Source organism: Camelus ferus, chromosome 27, assembly GCF_009834535.1.
Source record: "Camelus ferus isolate YT-003-E chromosome 27, BCGSAC_Cfer_1.0, whole genome shotgun sequence".
In the NCBI taxonomy this organism is placed as follows: Eukaryota; Metazoa; Chordata; class Mammalia; order Artiodactyla; family Camelidae; genus Camelus; species Camelus ferus.
The window spans coordinates 4,099,901-4,115,578 of record NC_045722.1 but is presented as its reverse complement, the minus strand read 5'-3'; the positions used below and the strand labels follow the sequence as shown (position 1 = coordinate 4,115,578).

The 15,678-nt window shown below is 57.5% G+C and overlaps 1 protein-coding gene across 9 annotated transcripts in view; it reads right to left on the bottom strand.

Annotated features, from left to right (window-relative positions):
- Positions 1 to 2,720: 2,720 nt before the first annotated feature.
- Positions 2,721 to 15,678, bottom strand: part of PML (promyelocytic leukemia) — a 36,797-nt gene continuing 23,839 nt past the window's right edge. For 2 of the 9 annotated variants that reach the window (XM_032469325.1, XM_032469322.1), the window contains one exon: positions 7,185 to 7,319. Coding sequence is in view for 4 of the 9 variants with exons in the window: in XM_032469316.1 (XP_032325207.1) it covers positions 5,386 to 6,170; positions 7,169 to 7,319 (936 nt within the window). In the remaining 5 variants the exon portion in view is untranslated. Of the gene's footprint in view, positions 6,171 to 7,168; positions 7,320 to 13,975; positions 15,287 to 15,678 lie in introns of those variants that run through there. The other 7 variants (XM_032469324.1, XM_032469321.1, XM_032469316.1 and 4 more) reach the window with 6 other exon arrangements.

Genomic DNA, 15,678 nt, shown 5'->3' with positions numbered 1-15,678 from the left:
GGGACTTTCAAACTTTCTGTTTTATTTGTTTGTTGAGGAGGGAGTCAGTTGAAATTCTAGACCCTTCTCTCAATAGAGTCTCCACAGGCATCTCTTTATTAAGGTCCAAAAGGTTTGGGGCTGACACCTCGACTCTAAGACAAAAGTGAATGGCGGCGCTGCCCCCGTGCCTCCCCAGCCGCAGGCTCAGCCCCAGGGAGGCGTAACCCCTCAGCCTGTCCCCACCGCACCCCACCCGTGAACTGAGCCACTGGAGGGGCTAACACCCGCCATGACACTTCTTCCTTGCAATGTGACAGGGGATGGGGCCTCACCCCAAATCATGCTTTCTCAACAGAGACAGTATTGCCCCACAGAGCATGAAACTTGGCTCAGGGTGGATGGGGCGCTAAAAGTCTGAGTTATTCCAATGGTTTCTGACCCTCCAAAGAGCCACAGTACATAAATAGATACACAGTACACCTGTGTAAGTAAGAAGTAAAACCATCTCTATCTGCAGATGACATGAGCTTGTACGTGGAAAATCCTAAGAAATCACAGTATTAAAATTTGATTGGTGGAGTCATGACTAGGAAAAAATTTGTCTAAAAAGGCTCCCTAGGAGGGCAATAATGGACAAAAAATTTCAAGAAGCACTGCCCTAAAAGAAAGAAGGAGGATAAGTTCAAGCTCTGGGACCAGAAGGCTGGGGTGTGAGTTTTCTGGGCCCGCATTTTGCATTACGTGAGGTCAAGAGACCAGGAGGGCACAGGAAGGAGAGAGTAGAACCCCGCCCCCAACCCCTGCCCCAAATACATGGCAAGGCGCCCAGCGGTGTGGGCCACAGAGGGCTCCAGTGCAGACACAGGCTCCCTGTGGGGCAAATCCCCACTCTGCCACATTCAAGTTTAATGACCTGGAGCAAGTACTCAACCTTCCTGCCCGCCCCCCAGCCGGAGTCCATCGTGGAATGAGGATGAAGGTGTAACCACACAGGGTGGTTGGGGAGATTAAATGAGGTTAACTGTGCTGAATGAGGAAAGACTGTCCAGCATGTGGTTATCTTCAGTCACGTTAGCTGGGAGATTTATTTGTTCTGGAGGCTCTTACTCCTGGATGGGATGGGTCATTGTGCCCCCATGCCCCGGGGCTCAGGAAGGATGAACCCCGTGAGCTTCCCGTGAGCTCTGGCTGAACCACTGCTGGGTGATTCTGGAAGAGTATGCTCGGGGTGGGGTGGGGGGGTGAGACAGCTGCACTTGGGGTTCCATATTAGGGGGTCCTCCTCAGAAGTTCCTGTCCATCTGTCCACAGTTTTATGGACTTTTCTGTTGCTAAAGTGACACTTGTAGCCTGAAGTGTGATTAACTCCATTCCTAATTAAATTCCTAACTCAATTCCTACCCTCAGTCACCAAATGTGACCCTAAATTTGATATAACCCCAGATCTAACCTTAGGCCTCACCCAGACTCCTAACCTGCCCCCCTCCCCCTGCCCCATCTTACTCCAGTTCTAACCTGGGCCCTAACCTTAGCTCTAACCCTCACCAGTGACCCTCAATTGAATGCTACTGGTAACCCAATGTTTTCCAAAATTAAGTCACCCACTTCCAAAGTCACAAGTTTTGTCATACTTGTGTTCCTTCTGAGCTTGTAGTTACTTCGTATTTGTCCTTAAATTAGACCTTTAAAGAATCCCGTTTTAGCGTCATTCTGAGCAACGAAATTCCAGAAATCACGGTGTTGATATGAAGCCTATATTTTTTCAAAAATAAATACAAAACGGTTAATATGTTAAAAATGTTTCAACGTGAACCATCTACCTAAAGATACCTCCCATAGCGCCAGAAGGATGCGTGGCACTTTGGAAAAGGGTGACGCTACCGAGTCTTAACCCCACACACCGCCATTCCCCACCCACGTGTTGGAGCCCCTTCACCGCCAGGCCCGGTGGGCTGCAGCGCCCTCTGCTGGCGAACCTGGGAGCAGCTCCAGCTCAACCGCCCTTCCTTCTGGGCGGGGTCCTCAAGGTGCACCTCTCTCTGACTGGACGTTTGATGTCAGTAGCTGTGTAGTTCCCTTAATTGTGACGAGTGAAGAAAGGTGAGAAAGGACCCCTTACCCTGGGTATAGGGGCCGGGCCCCCCGGGGTGTGGGGTGGAGACAAGCCTGAGGTCAGAGGAGGTGGGGACAGGGCAGGGGCGGGGCCTGCGGGAAAGTGCTGGGCGAGGGGGCCAGCCTTGAGTTCATGAGTTGTCAGGGTTGGGACTACGGGTCAGAGTGAGGGTAGGAGTAAGGGTGGAGACGGGGGCGGCCAGGGCTGGATGAGGGGAGGGTACTGGGCAGGGGAACAGCAGGGCCAGGCACTGGAGCAGCAGCTGGGTGTTGTGCAGGCAGAAGGAAGAGCAAGGTTGAGGTTAAAGCAGATTATTCTCAAGTTACCTTCCTGGAGGTGTCAGTGAGCTCTTGGGCCTCAGAAGGGGGCCCCAGAATACCTGAGGGCTGGCAGGGCTGAGCTGGGCTGCCACTGGATGGCTGTTCTCTGCTCCAGGCCTGTGTGGCTGAAACCTCCCATCTGGGTGTTTCGGGGACACAGTCACCTACTGCTCAGCCGCTCCAGGGTAGACTCCCAGCTCTCCTCCCTGGCTCCCTGGGACCCAGGAACCACCCCCACCCCCATACACACACACACAGTTGACATCTTGTTCCTTATTCCCCTGAAGATAAGCCCAACTCCTTTGTTTGCTAAGATCCAATATCTGTTTATTTTCCTATAAGTTATAAAGCACTAACACTGTCATCTTCATTGTCTGTAAAATAAGGTCTCACATTTGTGTGGTTCTTCATACATTAAAAGGCTATTTTCACAAACATTTCTCATTGGTTCACATAAGATCCTAAGAGGTAAAAATGATCCATATTAACCCCCTTTTCAGTCGAAGCCTGAGCGTTCGTGATTCTGATGCATCAGACCAGAGTCAGAGGTTACTAAGTGAGGGCTGAAACTCAGTGTCCTGACTTCTGGCCCAGCAAGCTTGTGGTTAATTGACATGGATAAACCTGAGACAGAATTCAAAGATGAAGCACAGGAGACATATTTGGGTTTGTCATTAGGGACTAAAACTCCAGGACTGGGACTTGGGCATCTGGGACATGCAGCGGGGGCTAAGGGTGGTGGCACCGATAAAGTCACATTACCTGGCTCTCCACCCAGGCCAGGGTTGAAGAGAGGAACTTATTTCCACACTGCCCGTGCCAAGGGAGCCTCTGCAGGTACCAATGAGAATTCCATCTGTGACACCCAGGGTACAAGATTACCCAGCCGGGGTTAGAGGTAAAGTTCCTACAGACCCTGGTCTCTGGTCCCTGACTCCCTCTAGGAGGTAATTCTTGAAGCTGTGCTTCTTTCCCTTTGGGGATGATCCCAGGCTGGCCCACCTTGTTCTCCCCACTCAGAGTGGGGGTTCACATCCTTGAGGCCCTCAGCACTGAGCAACGAGGGGCTCTCAGCTCTGCCGAGTCCTGAAGACTCCCACAGAGAACAGCTGTGCCGGCAGGTGCCCGCTGTCCAAGAGGCCGCTCCGTGGCGCCTGGTGTGGGCCAAGCCGAGTTTGTGATTGGCGCATCAAGCTTTGAAGATTCACATCTTTATTAAAGGCTGCGACAGTGAAGAGAGGGCAGAACAGCCCTTTGCTGTACAGCCTGGGATCAACTCCATCTGAGGATAGCAAGCATCGTGGGGCTGGGCTTGGAGCTGGAAGTCAGCGGGCACTGCTCAGTCCTGGGGCGGGGCTGCTGAGGGGAAGATGCTGTGAGGAGCGGCCCAAGCGCTGCCCTGCTGCTGCCTAGATGGTCATCACATCCAAGCTGGGGCTCCAGCCTCTTCCTCCCCTCGCCCTCCAGCCTGCTTTTGACGAACTTCAGAACCAGCGCCTGCTTTAAATCAGAATCTTATTTTAAATGCGTCAGAGTTCACTGTGAGAGCCAGCACTCTCCTGTCCCATCAAGTGTCTCCAGGGCACCCACTGGAGGAGCAGACTTCACCCGCGTGGAAGCCGAGGCCATGGAGGCGGGAGGCCTGGGAGGCATCTGGGAAGCATCCCAGGATCAGGGAGCCACGGGAGAGCGATACGAGGGGGAATGGGAAAGGGACACTGGTTCGGCCAGTCAGATGAGACCCACCTGCCCTGCCTGAGTTCTGCTGCTGACCTCTAGTGTGGCCACAGAGTTGGAGACCTTAGCTTAGGGCTGGGACCAGGGGTTCAAGGATGAAAACCTCCTTGACCACAGCCTCAGAGGCCTGCTGTTCTTCCTAAAACCCCAGAATGGCAGAGCTGGGTGACAGCTCTGGGACCAACCAGCCCATTTTATAGGTGGGGATGTGGAGGCTCAGGAAGGGGCCCTTTCCTAGATTCCACTCAGTGCACACAGTCAGGGCCAGGGCCAGAACTCTCTCTGCTGCTCCTCGGAGAAGCCATCTATCAGAGCAATGGTTCTGAAATTTGGTGGGCATCAGTCATCTGGGGAACCTGCTACAACAGCTTGCTGGGCCCTGCCCCCGAGACTCTGATGCTGTGGGTCCCTGGACTCCAGAGAAAGCAGCGCTGGGTTTGAGGACACTCCTCAGCGGGGCTGGGGAGGGGGAGCGGGGCCATGTTGAGAGGGGTTGGTGCCTGAGGACCAAAGGCAAAGTCTTGACTGAGGGGAGGCGTCTTTGCGGCCAGGAGGGAGGCAGGCTTGGAAGGGTCAGAAAGTGGAAGCAGGGACAGGAAATGGAGCAGCAGCCCCTGTCTCCAATGACAGGAGGCCCTTTGGGGATGAAAATGCTCCAAAGGGGAGGTGAACAGAGCCGGTCTCCAGGCAGGCAGAGGCTGGGAGAACCCAAATCCACGAGGGACGGTTTGGTTTGAAAGGCACTTTGATACCCATAGGGCTGCAGTCATTGCAGGCAGTGTCTGTGAGAGCTGTCAGCAGGTCCCCTGGGGCTGTGGCGGGGGTGGGGGTTGTCAGGGAAGAGCAGCAAGGACTTGGGTGGGAGTGGTGAGTCAGGCGGCCGGGGCACGATGGGGGCCACTTCAAGAACTCAGCGCCATGCCTCCTTCACTGGGGGCCTCCCTAGTTCTGGCTCCTGGAGGGGAGGGGCCTGGGGTCTGGTGAGCTCACTCATAGGTGCTCCCAGGGCCTGTACGGGGATCTGGTGGCCCCTGGCAGGTGGCTGCTTGGCCTTGAACTTTCTCTGTGGGATTTTTAGAGAAGGGGAATTTGGTCCCAGAGAAGAACTGATCCTGGACCAAACGACAAAGCACTGGGGACCTAGACCTGGGAATGCTGTGATGGGCAGGGCCTGGCCCAGGGACCCTGATCCTTCTCTGTCCCCACAGAGGCCAAGCCAGTCGTCCCCTCCTCTCAGCTCTCCTGGGGGGCCCTTTCTGCCAAGCTGCGGCCAGCAAGACGGGTAGCGATGCCTTCTGACTGTGCCAAGGCCGGCTCCTCCAGCAGGCCTTCAAAGTAGGTGCCCAGAGCCTGCACGTTGAGAACAGACTGGGTGAGGGGCGACGAGGGGGTCTGTGGGCTCAGGAAGTGGTTGTATTTCTTCAAGCCCCCCTGCGGGTCATGGCGGTGTGCGGTCAGCAGCTCCATGAAGCTGACCTTGTGGAGGGCCAGCAGGCGGGCCTGGGCCCGGGGCAGGAGGGCCGCCCGCACCAGGGGCTGCAGCGACGCGAAGCACTGCAGGCTGCTGAAGGGGTAGATGTGCGGGGCCAGCCGGGGGCCCGGAGACACCTCGAGGAGGCGGCACAGGTCACGCATGGCCAGCACGGCGGCCAGGGCACTGCGCTCGTTCACGTTTCTCGCCAGGTAGGTCCTGGCCAGACTCTTGAGTTTGAAGCTGCTGGCCCCGGGCACGCACTCCTGGATGAGAGGCAGGGCGGCCAGGAAGCCCGAGATGGCCTTCTGGAACTCCGACAGCCTGTTCATGTCCTCCAGGGCCTGGAAGAAGCTGGGGAGGCTGGGCCCCCACAGCTGATAGCAGGCCAGCACGGGGCGGTGCAGGCCGTCCAGGAAGCGCAGGAAGTGCTGCAGGCCCACCTCCAGGGAGACGGCCTTGGAGTAGATGCCGAAGGCCTCGGGCTGGATCAGCGCCCGGAACTGGCTTTCCTGGTTCACAGCCGCCAGCTGGCTAATCTTCTGGGCTGGGCGGGAGAGAAGGGCAACGTGAGGCCCCAGAGACACTGGCAAGGGACACTGTCCAGGTACAGGGGGTCATCTAGGGTTCCCGACCCACTGCCCAGAGGTCCCACGTTGGGGCCCGCTGGCAGGAACCCAGCATTAGCCTCAGGTGCGGCTCTGACCCTGGCTCTGATGGGGACAGGGTCAGAAGGGGAGGGGGCTGCCCTCCAAGCACCCCTTGCTCCCCTTTTGCTCTGCCACCTGCCCCAGTTCGCCGAACTCTCTCGCTCCAGGTCCCTCCTGTCTTCTGCCAGCCTCCACCCACCCACACTTGAGCTCCCTCACTGTTTCTGCCTAGGCGCCCTGGCCTCCAACCCCATCAGTCACTTAGCTAAGCCATCAGCGCCCTGGGTCAGACAGCACACCTGCTCAGTCCACTCCACTCAGAGCGCGGCCCCGAATCGCCCAGCGAGGTCTGCAAATTGCTTCCCTGTCCACTGTAAACACCTGCTGCTGTCTGCCTGGGCTGGCCCCATGCTAAGTCCAGGCCACAGGGCAGGGCCTGGCCTTCTGCAGGACCAGGGCAACCACCGTGGAGCTGAGGGAGAAGGGGTCATATCTCTCTGTGGCCTGGGCTCTGCTGGCCTCCCTGTGGAACAAACGGGCTCTGTACTCAGCAGTGTGCAGTCCCAGCCTAAGGCCATGCTTGGATTGTTGGTCTCACAGCAGCGAGTTTCACATTGTGTTTCGGTTTAGAAATGTGCTCCCTAAGAGAAGCGCTGGTCAGGAGGAACCCAGGGAGGCTCTCGTCCCACATCTCAGGCACTGATCAAAGCAAACATCCTCATTCAAACAACCAAGTTCAGACAGCTGGGAGGCCAGTGCTCAGCGGCACCCTCTGGCTGCAGCCACCGGCCAGAGCCCCAGGCTCTCCTGGGCTCACAGGCGGCTCTGCCTGTGCTTATCTTGGGGACACAGGGACTAAGCTAGAAAGGGGTGGGGTGGTCACTGGAGAACCCACTTTCATTGTCAATCTTGAGGTCGAAGAAAACCAGGGGTCTGTCTTCTGCTTGAGACTCAGCAAGGCTTTTGTCCAGGACCCCGAGGGAGCTGGGCCCCTCCAGCTGGAGGTCACCAGACTCACTGCTGCTGTCGTCCGGCTCTTGGGAGGGCTGAAACAGAAAACCAACAGGTCAGGGGTCTGGAGGGTGGGAGGGAGCTCAGTGGCCATGTGAGCACATGCCCGTGAGCAGGTGTGCATGCATGAGTGTAAGTGTGCATGGGAACACAAGCACGTGGGTATGGTGGGGGCATCTGTGTGCACATGAGGGAGGACATGTTACTGGGAAAGGGAAGGCGGGCTTCCGAGCCAGTGCATGGACGGACGTGAGTGTGCACGTGCAGGTGTGAGGGTGGTGCGTGTGAACCAGGGCATGTGCCTTAGTGAGTGAGTCGGATGAGATCACATGGGCAAGTGTGAGTGTGGGTGAAAGCACATGTGGAAATGAATGCAGGTGTGTGTGTGTGTGTGTGTGTGCATCTGGGTGTGCATGAGGGGCTGTGGACTTGGGGACTTGTGTTGGCACAGTGGGTGTGAAAGTGTGAGGCCACGTGGGTGAGTGTGTGCATGGGCGAGCAGGGCTAGGTGTGGAGGTGCAGGGCCGGAGGTGTCTGCTCCTCGCTTCGTCTCTCTGGGCAGACTCAGAAGAAACATGGATCTGGGACAGGGGGAAGCAGCCTCATCTAGAACCCCAGGTGTTTCCCTGGAAGAGGTCAGATGCCTGGCTTTTCTTGTCCACCAAGCCAGCCAAGATCCCAGTGTCCTGCACAAAGGGGAGGCGAGGGCTGCTTGGCCTCAGAGGCCACATCTGGGGGACACACAGAACTTGGCTGTGAGAGCAGTGGCGAGAAGCCTCAGAACCTGGGGGCCCTCCATCATTTGGCATCCAGGAGCTGGCCGCTTAGGGAAATCTGAGGCCAGGGGTCCTCTAGGCTGGGCCCCTGAGGCTGTGTTCTCTCCAGCACCAAGGCAAGAACACAGTTTGAAAGACCTCCGAGGTGGGGGAAGGGCTCTCTGGCTCAGAGTTTCACCAGGAGCTGGGGCTGCAGTGGGAGGTGGAGCCTTTCATAATATACTGTTAATTGGTCATCATTTGTACACCTACCAAAGCCAGATGTTCAGTCTTTGGTGGCCTGCTCAGAAGCTCCTGTGAATGCCACTGAGGACACTAACCAGAGACCCGGAGGAAGGGCCATGGCCAGTGTCATGGGGCCGGCTGGGGGCACTGCTGGGACAAAGTCCAGAGCAGGCCTCGGGCCTTTCCCCCTTACGGCTGCCCCTGCTGGCTGATGGAGTCAGCCTCGGGGCCGATAGGCCTCGCTGAACTGCGGCCTCTGGCTGATGTCCCTGGTCTGGGACAGAATTAGCAAACTCTCTTGGGCACTTCCACTCTCCAGGTGAAACATTTGACCAAAACTTCAGCCAAGAGCAAAGTTTTACTAACCACAATTAACAAGTGCTGGATTTTCCTGGGAGTGGCTGATTTTCACCTTATTTGCATTCCATAGCCTCCTCCAGGCTCACCAACTTCCTCCTAGTCACTGATATAGAAACAGACATTTGCTGTGAATCCATCTAGAGCTGCTTTTGCTGAGAGAAACCCGTGAGTTCTGGGACGTTATCCCTGAGGCTCTAATTTGTCAGAAGACTTTGTCAAAGGCCTTGCATCCTCGGCTGGGCCACGCATCAAAGCCTGCTTTGGCGTGTCGTGCTCTGAATCTGTCTCACTGTCACTGATCCTCTGCCTCCCTGGAAGGAGCCTTCTCCAGGTGTCTTCCTTGAAGTTGGCAGCAGGTGGATGGGAGGATCCAGCTGTTTCCTATCTCCAGTCTTCCAGGGCTGTTCTGTTCACGAGGCCGGGGTGCTCTCACACTGGGGCTGGTGGAAAGATCTGGGCTCTCCTTGCTATGTCCTCCCCTGGGCCTCGGCTGAAGAGCCGTCCCCTCGGCCGAGTCCTCTTTGCCGCCCACTGACATGGCACCCTGGGCTTTCCCTTCTTCCGTCTCCTCTTCGCTCCAAACGCAGCTGCAGAGGCTCCGGCAGCGGCCCCGAGCGCTTCCACCTGTCTTCCTTCTGGCAGCGTCCCTTCGGGCTGTAAGGCCAGAGTCTTCTCTTTGGACATTCTCTTCCAAGAGCTGAGCTCCCTGGAGGGGGGCACAGCTGCATCCTTGGGCCAACGCCCCCACCTTCGTAGCAGAGTCACTTATGAATGGTCATGAGAACTCATTCTTTAGAGCCCCCCATGGTCCCTGGGGTCATTTTCTCTATGATAGTGATGGAATTGTCCTTGTCCTGAGTGTACTGAAGGCCCTGCTGACTCCCTCAGGTAAACGACGGCCCTTTCGGCTGAGCTTGCCAGGGAAGGGAAGGCTGGATCTTCCAGCCCTGACTCCCCTTCCTCCCAGATTCCTCTTCCCTTTGGGGATTTCCATAAAGAATGGCTACCCCTGGGGCTGGTCTTACTGGAATGCCTTCCACTGAACTCCACCCAGCAGTAAACGAAATTCCCCTTCGCTGCCTTAAATCCCAGCAACACAGCTGGGAAGTACTGACCCGTTTCCAAAAGACTTTCCTAAGACCCAGAGTTAACAGAAGCAGCACACAGACGCCTTTCTGGCCCTGCTCACTAAGGGAAACCCTCATGTCCCACCCCCCACACCACCCTCCCCGACCTTACTCCGCACTCAGGATGACGGAGGGGGCATCGAGAGGGACAGTGGTGGAAACCAGGAGCCAAGCTTCCAGGAGAGGGCCTTTTACTGGAAAGGGCTGTGATGTGCTGGGAAGGGAAAAGAATGGCGGCAGCAGGAGCAGGAGTGGGGAAGAGACCAGAGCCCACGTGCAAGGACTGGAAAGTGAGAAGTCAGAAAACGCTCAGAGGGCCAGGGAGTGGAAGATGACGAGGGCTGGAGGGACGGGCAGAGGATGTAGGGAGTGCGGCTCTGAGGTATGAGCTGGAGCCCCGTAATAGCCTTTGAAAGATGTGAGTAAATACCGGATACTTGGCTAGTGGACTGTTTCTTTGACCGCAAAGCTGTGCTCAGACTCAGCCACGGGGGACCCAGGGCTCTTTCAGGACACCCAGGCAACCAGGACACACATGCAGCCGGGCTCACGAGCGGTATTTCACCTATTTTCATCACAGTCAACTTAACAGATCAGCCGCATCCCAACTCAACAAGGCCGGTGCAGTGGCTGTACCAAGGGTGCTCGTAGGAAGCACGGGGGTGACGTCCTATCACCTTCCAAAAGCCTAGGAAGTTCATCTGGGAAGATCCGGCGCCTCCTCTCCCCACCTGGATCATGTCCCGGCATGTCCACGTCACCTCTGTTCAAGGCTGATACACACACGAATTGGCATTTCTCTGACACAGATAAGCAACTGAATCCCCCAGTTTAGTGCTTCTCTACTTTGGTTGTGCATGAGCAGCTGAAAAGAATCTTGCTGTCCAGGCTGCACCTCAGACCAAGTCAGTTAGAATCTCAGGGGGTGGGACTCAGGAATCTGTCCTTGGTAGCCCACCCCCCTCCAACTAGTGATTCCAGTGTGCAGCCAGGGTTGAGAACGACTGCCCTAATTATGGATTCATTTCACGTTCGGGCATCAGCAAATCAGAGGGGCCAGACTCTTTGATACGCAGCATCATCACCCGAAGGTACCTATCCAGCGTCCGAGGTAAATGCTATCAATGCAATCAAGAGTCCCCAGCTCCCGAGGAACTTTCTGATCACCTGAGCTTAAGCAACAGCTGGGATCAGTTTGGCAAGACACAAGCACGGCTATATTTTGCAGACACAGAACCCCAGCTCTTGCAACGTCTGAAGGCGCCAGAGATGCCTCACATGTTATCTGTGAACTGAACCATCTCGTTAGCCAGCCCGTGGCCCCTCGGCAGGCTGCTGCCGCCCATCGGAGGGCACGGCTCCCAGCTTCTCAGCCAAGCAGCTGCTTCTTTTTCTGATACACACACTCACCAGCATCACGGCCCCTCCCCTGGATCAGCTGCTCCTCACAGGCCTCCTTTCCACTGCCGGTCACCATGGCCACTTCTGCCAGGGGCTCTCCCCTCCCCCGGCTAGGCCCCCTCCTGCTTCCACTTGGTCCTGTTGCTGCCGGACACTGGGGCGAGTCATCTGTCGCAAAAGCAGGTGAGAACATCTACCTTTTCCTGCTCCGGACCCTACCACAGGGCGCGCAGTGTTTTTTTAGGCACAGTCTGCACCCCAGGTCTCCACTGTCAGAACTGGGCCTCGCCCCTCCACATGACTACTGTCCCGCTGGCTCTCCAGCAGGGGCGAGCTCTCCTACAGAGCACCCCTGCTGCTCAAGCAGCCTCTCCCCGAGCCCCGCCCACCAGGCCAGGTCTGTGCCAGAGCCCCCAGACACGTCTGGGTTCCAGCCACTGCACCCTGAGCGGGGGTCCTACGCGGCCTGAGACACGTGGAAAACGTGGTGTCTTAGCAGGCCAGTATTCCACAGCTCAGGTAAAGGCCACAGAGGGGAGGACATGGTTGCCTCGGGTGCCTGCAAATGTCACCCTGCGCCCTCCCTCTAAGGGACTCTGGGAACACCAGAGGTCTGGAAGGGGGCGTGGAAGGTGGGTGAGAGATGTACCTAATTAGGGGGGGGTCTAACCTTTCTTTTTAAATACTTTATTCCAGTAAGTATTGCACTCCTGAAATGGTTAATTTTAAAAACGTGGGTCTGAAGAACACCTGCACAAAGGCAGTGACCCTCTGGCTCCTTCGCCTCCAGGCCTGGTCTCTAAAGGTGAGCAGCTGCTTCTAATCATTTAACTCTTTGTAACCTGCAATGCACTTCTCCCTCTTGAGTTGATCGACCTCCGACGTCACTTAGTGGCTCCCTGACGCCCCTCCCCCAACACTGCTGATTTCCATGCCTCCACCTGACTCTCCTGATGTCCGGCGGGACCAGTGGCAGCCCAGTCCTGTCCTTCCCAGGCTTCTAGTTCTACCCAGGGCCAATTTGTTTCATTTTTCTCAAGATTATGGGAGTGAAAGAAGTGCCCAGATTTCAGAGGAATTTAGAACATGGAAAGAAAAGACTCAAAAATTGATTGGCTGTGAAGAATAATAAAAAAGAGGGGGGTGTCCCAGGCAGCTCTGGGGTCTTGGCTCCTATAACTGGGCAGATAGTGCGGTTTACCAAGAAGGGAGGAGAGAGCGGAGTTGATTCTATGGGGCATCCGAGTGGGCAAGTCGGGAGGCCACTGGCTGTGCTGGCCTGGCGGGCAGGAGGGAGCCCATGGTGAAGCCATGGGCTTGGCTAGATCACGGAGAGAATGTCCAGACTAAAGAGAAGAGGGCCCAGAACCTGAGCTGGACGAACAACACTTAAAAGAACAAAGAGACTTGAAGGGAGAGTGAGGAGGAGCAGCGAGTGCGGGAGGAGCCGTCCCGAAGCCGAGGGCGGCAGTCTTTCAGGGAGTCAGGACTGAAGGTGACCGCTGCACTTGGAGGCATGGGGGTGTCCCCTGGTGCTGGTGGCAGGGCTCACTGGCCTGGCGGGGAAGGGCAGGGGGGTGGGGTGAGGCAGGAGCGCCGAGGGGGTGAAGGCTGAAGGGTGAATGCGGGGCGGGAGTTGGCAAGATGGGAAAGACTTTCTTCAGGGTGCTGAGCTGCAGCTCAGAGGAAGCACCTGAAGATGCGGATGAGGATAGGGAGGTGGAGGGAGGCCCCCAAGGAGGCAGGAGGGCTGGGCCAGGAGGAGGGAGAGTGAATCCTCCAGGGAGGTGGCTGTCTTCATCACCCTAACAGAAGGGATGAGGGGGAAGGAGGAAGGATGTGATGGGGTCAGGTCAGTCTGTCATCAGAGTGAGATGTGGGCCACTCCACAGCACCTGTCCTACTGTCCTCCTAGGGCAGAAGGTGAAGCCACCTGCTGTGAGCGAGGGTAGGGATGAGGGACCAGCGCTAGGGAAGTGGAGGTGTGGGGAGCCGCTGTGGAGGAGGGGCATGCTGAGGCAGGAGTGCCAAGGAGCCCCTGACCTTCATTTGAAGCTCTCCTCCTCCCCTTGACTTTTCTCCCACAGAAGATGGCCTCCAGGTGGCAGTGCAGAGGAGCGACGCTACCAAATCCTTCCAGGTCTGTCTTTGGAGGGTAGCTTACCCGAGGCCAGGGGCGGGGGGGAGGGGGTGTGGGGTGGGTGCTGAGACCCTCGTGGCTGAAATGGTGGACTCTGCTGGCTGCTGGGTAGAGGTTTAGGCAGGAGGAGCTGGAAGGGAGAGAGTGGAGGTCCCGAAAGTAAGTGACTGAGAGCTTGAGGAACAGGAGGCTGTGGTCAGAGTGGAGTGGGCCAGCTGAGAGATGGAAAGTTCTCAGTGATGGTGAGGTCCAGGGGAGGGGGTGGGGATGGGGCTGGTAGCTGCAGGGGAACAGGCTGAAGATCCCTGAAAGGTCAAGGAGAGGAGAGGCCAGGGTGGTGGATGCTGAAGTCACCCAGGAAGGCGGCCAGACTTGGGTGGGGAGAGGAACCCTAGAGGCAGGTGCCTGAGTCTCCCTACAGCAGGGGGGTTGGGAGGATGTCTGACACGAGCTGGGTAAAGCAGGTTCAGCTGGAGAGCTGGAACCTCAAAGGCACAGAGGGCCTGGACCCCACCTCTGATACTCACAGGATGGGGGAAAGAGGGATATGTTGTTCCACAAGTGAACCAAGTGTCAGCGCAGGGAGGAGACAAAAACCACCTGCAGGGAAGGGCTAAGCCCAGCGGGGAATCTGATGGTTACGGAAGGAGGTTTGCAAGGGCGATGGTTCAACAAGTGTTTATTGAGCAGCCCACACCTGCCAGGGCCTGGGATCGACACAGGCCCTGCCCTCGTCGGCTTACATCCTGGCAGAGACCCAGTGGAAAGGCATGGGGTCGGGATGGAGGCAGTGGGAGGTGCAAAGCATGAGAGAAGCTTCCTTTTCTTGGGCAAAGAGGCCCGAGGATGCGAGGAACGATGGCCTGAATCTCAGTCACGCCCTCCTGGCTGGGGAGGATCTCAGTCTCTCTGCCCAGAGTTCCACGGTGCCGTTCATTGTCTGGCTCACTCCCTGACCAGATGGACTGGACGCCTACTGTGTGCAGAGCCTTCAGGTGTGCAGGCTGGGCTGGGCTGGGCAGCAGGACGGAGGGGGCTTGGGGAGCAGGGAGTGGGTGCTGGCCTAGGAAGGTGACCAGGCTCAGGGTTCAGAGTGTGAGCCGGGTTGGGGCTGTAGAGGAGGGAGGCAGCTGGGGCTCTCAGAGGCTTGTCTCGGGGAGCCTGCGCTGGTGGGAGGCCTCTGCGGGGCGTGCGGCGGTGGGAGTGCATTTGGAGGGACTTCCAGTGGCAGCTGGACTGGGGGTTTCTCCCTGGGAGCTCTGCCAGAATCCCCAGGGGAGATTCCTGCCCCAAGAGTTGGGGTTGTGCCTCTCCCTACACCCCGGCTGAGAGAGGCATCGAGCTGGGGAGTCAGAGAGGAGAAAGGAAGGGCGAAGAAGTTGTTGAGCCACTGGGTTACTTGGGGTAAGCCCCGGAGGGAGCGGCTGCGGGATCGCGCTGGCCCTCGCGCCCGGTGGGGCTGGCTGTTGGCCCTTTGGAGGCGGGCAGGAGACTCCTGGAGACTGGCAGGATGGCTGGCAGGCGCTGTGGTGGCAGGGGCGGAGGCTTGGACCGTGGTGGTGGGTAGACAAGTCCACATCGGGGTACAACACGCTTTGGGGGGCTGGCGGAAGGCATGGTGAAGGCGCGTGGTTCTTTGTGCTCCGCGTGACAGCAGGTTGATCCCGCGGTGGACGGCAGCTGGCTCCTGGTGACCGGCGGGATGGCTGGGATACTCGGCTTCGGGCTCGGCACCTTGCTGGGCGGGATGGTGGGGAGGCCAAGCCGGGGGGCGGCATGTGCCGTAGGGCAGACGGGAGGCCCGGCAGGGGCGGGACAGTCGGCGAGCTCTCGGTGGGGGGTGGACTGGCGAGGAGGGTGGTGGCACCATGGTCTCCGTACGCTTTCCAACACAGAACCTCAGACTGAGCGCTGGAAGGGACCTCAGGGGCCACCCAGTCCAACCTTCCACTCTATTCCGATCCCTTTTTCCCCTGAATGAGTGACAGCCCAGCCTCCATTAACAAACCTCCAGGGACAGGAGGGCCACACCCTATAAGGCCACTTGGTCCATGGTGGGATGGCTTTAGAGTCACAGCTTGCATGTCTGGGCCCTGTCGGTGCTGCTCTGCGCCCTCACACCCCTGCACTGGCCCTCCCTAGCTGCAAGTAACCAAGGAGTGGGTTCTTGTCCGCCCTCTTCTTTGAGGACTTAGGAGGGTGGAAAATGCATGAGGAAGCTCCAGACAGGGGCACTGGCTAGTCCAGAAAGGAGACAGGGCTCTAGAAGGAAGCCCTCTCTCCGCTTTTCAGAAGAGCACATATGGTCACTGAAGGCCCCTGCCCTGGGACAGAGGGAGGGCTGGTATCCTCTGGACAGCCTACA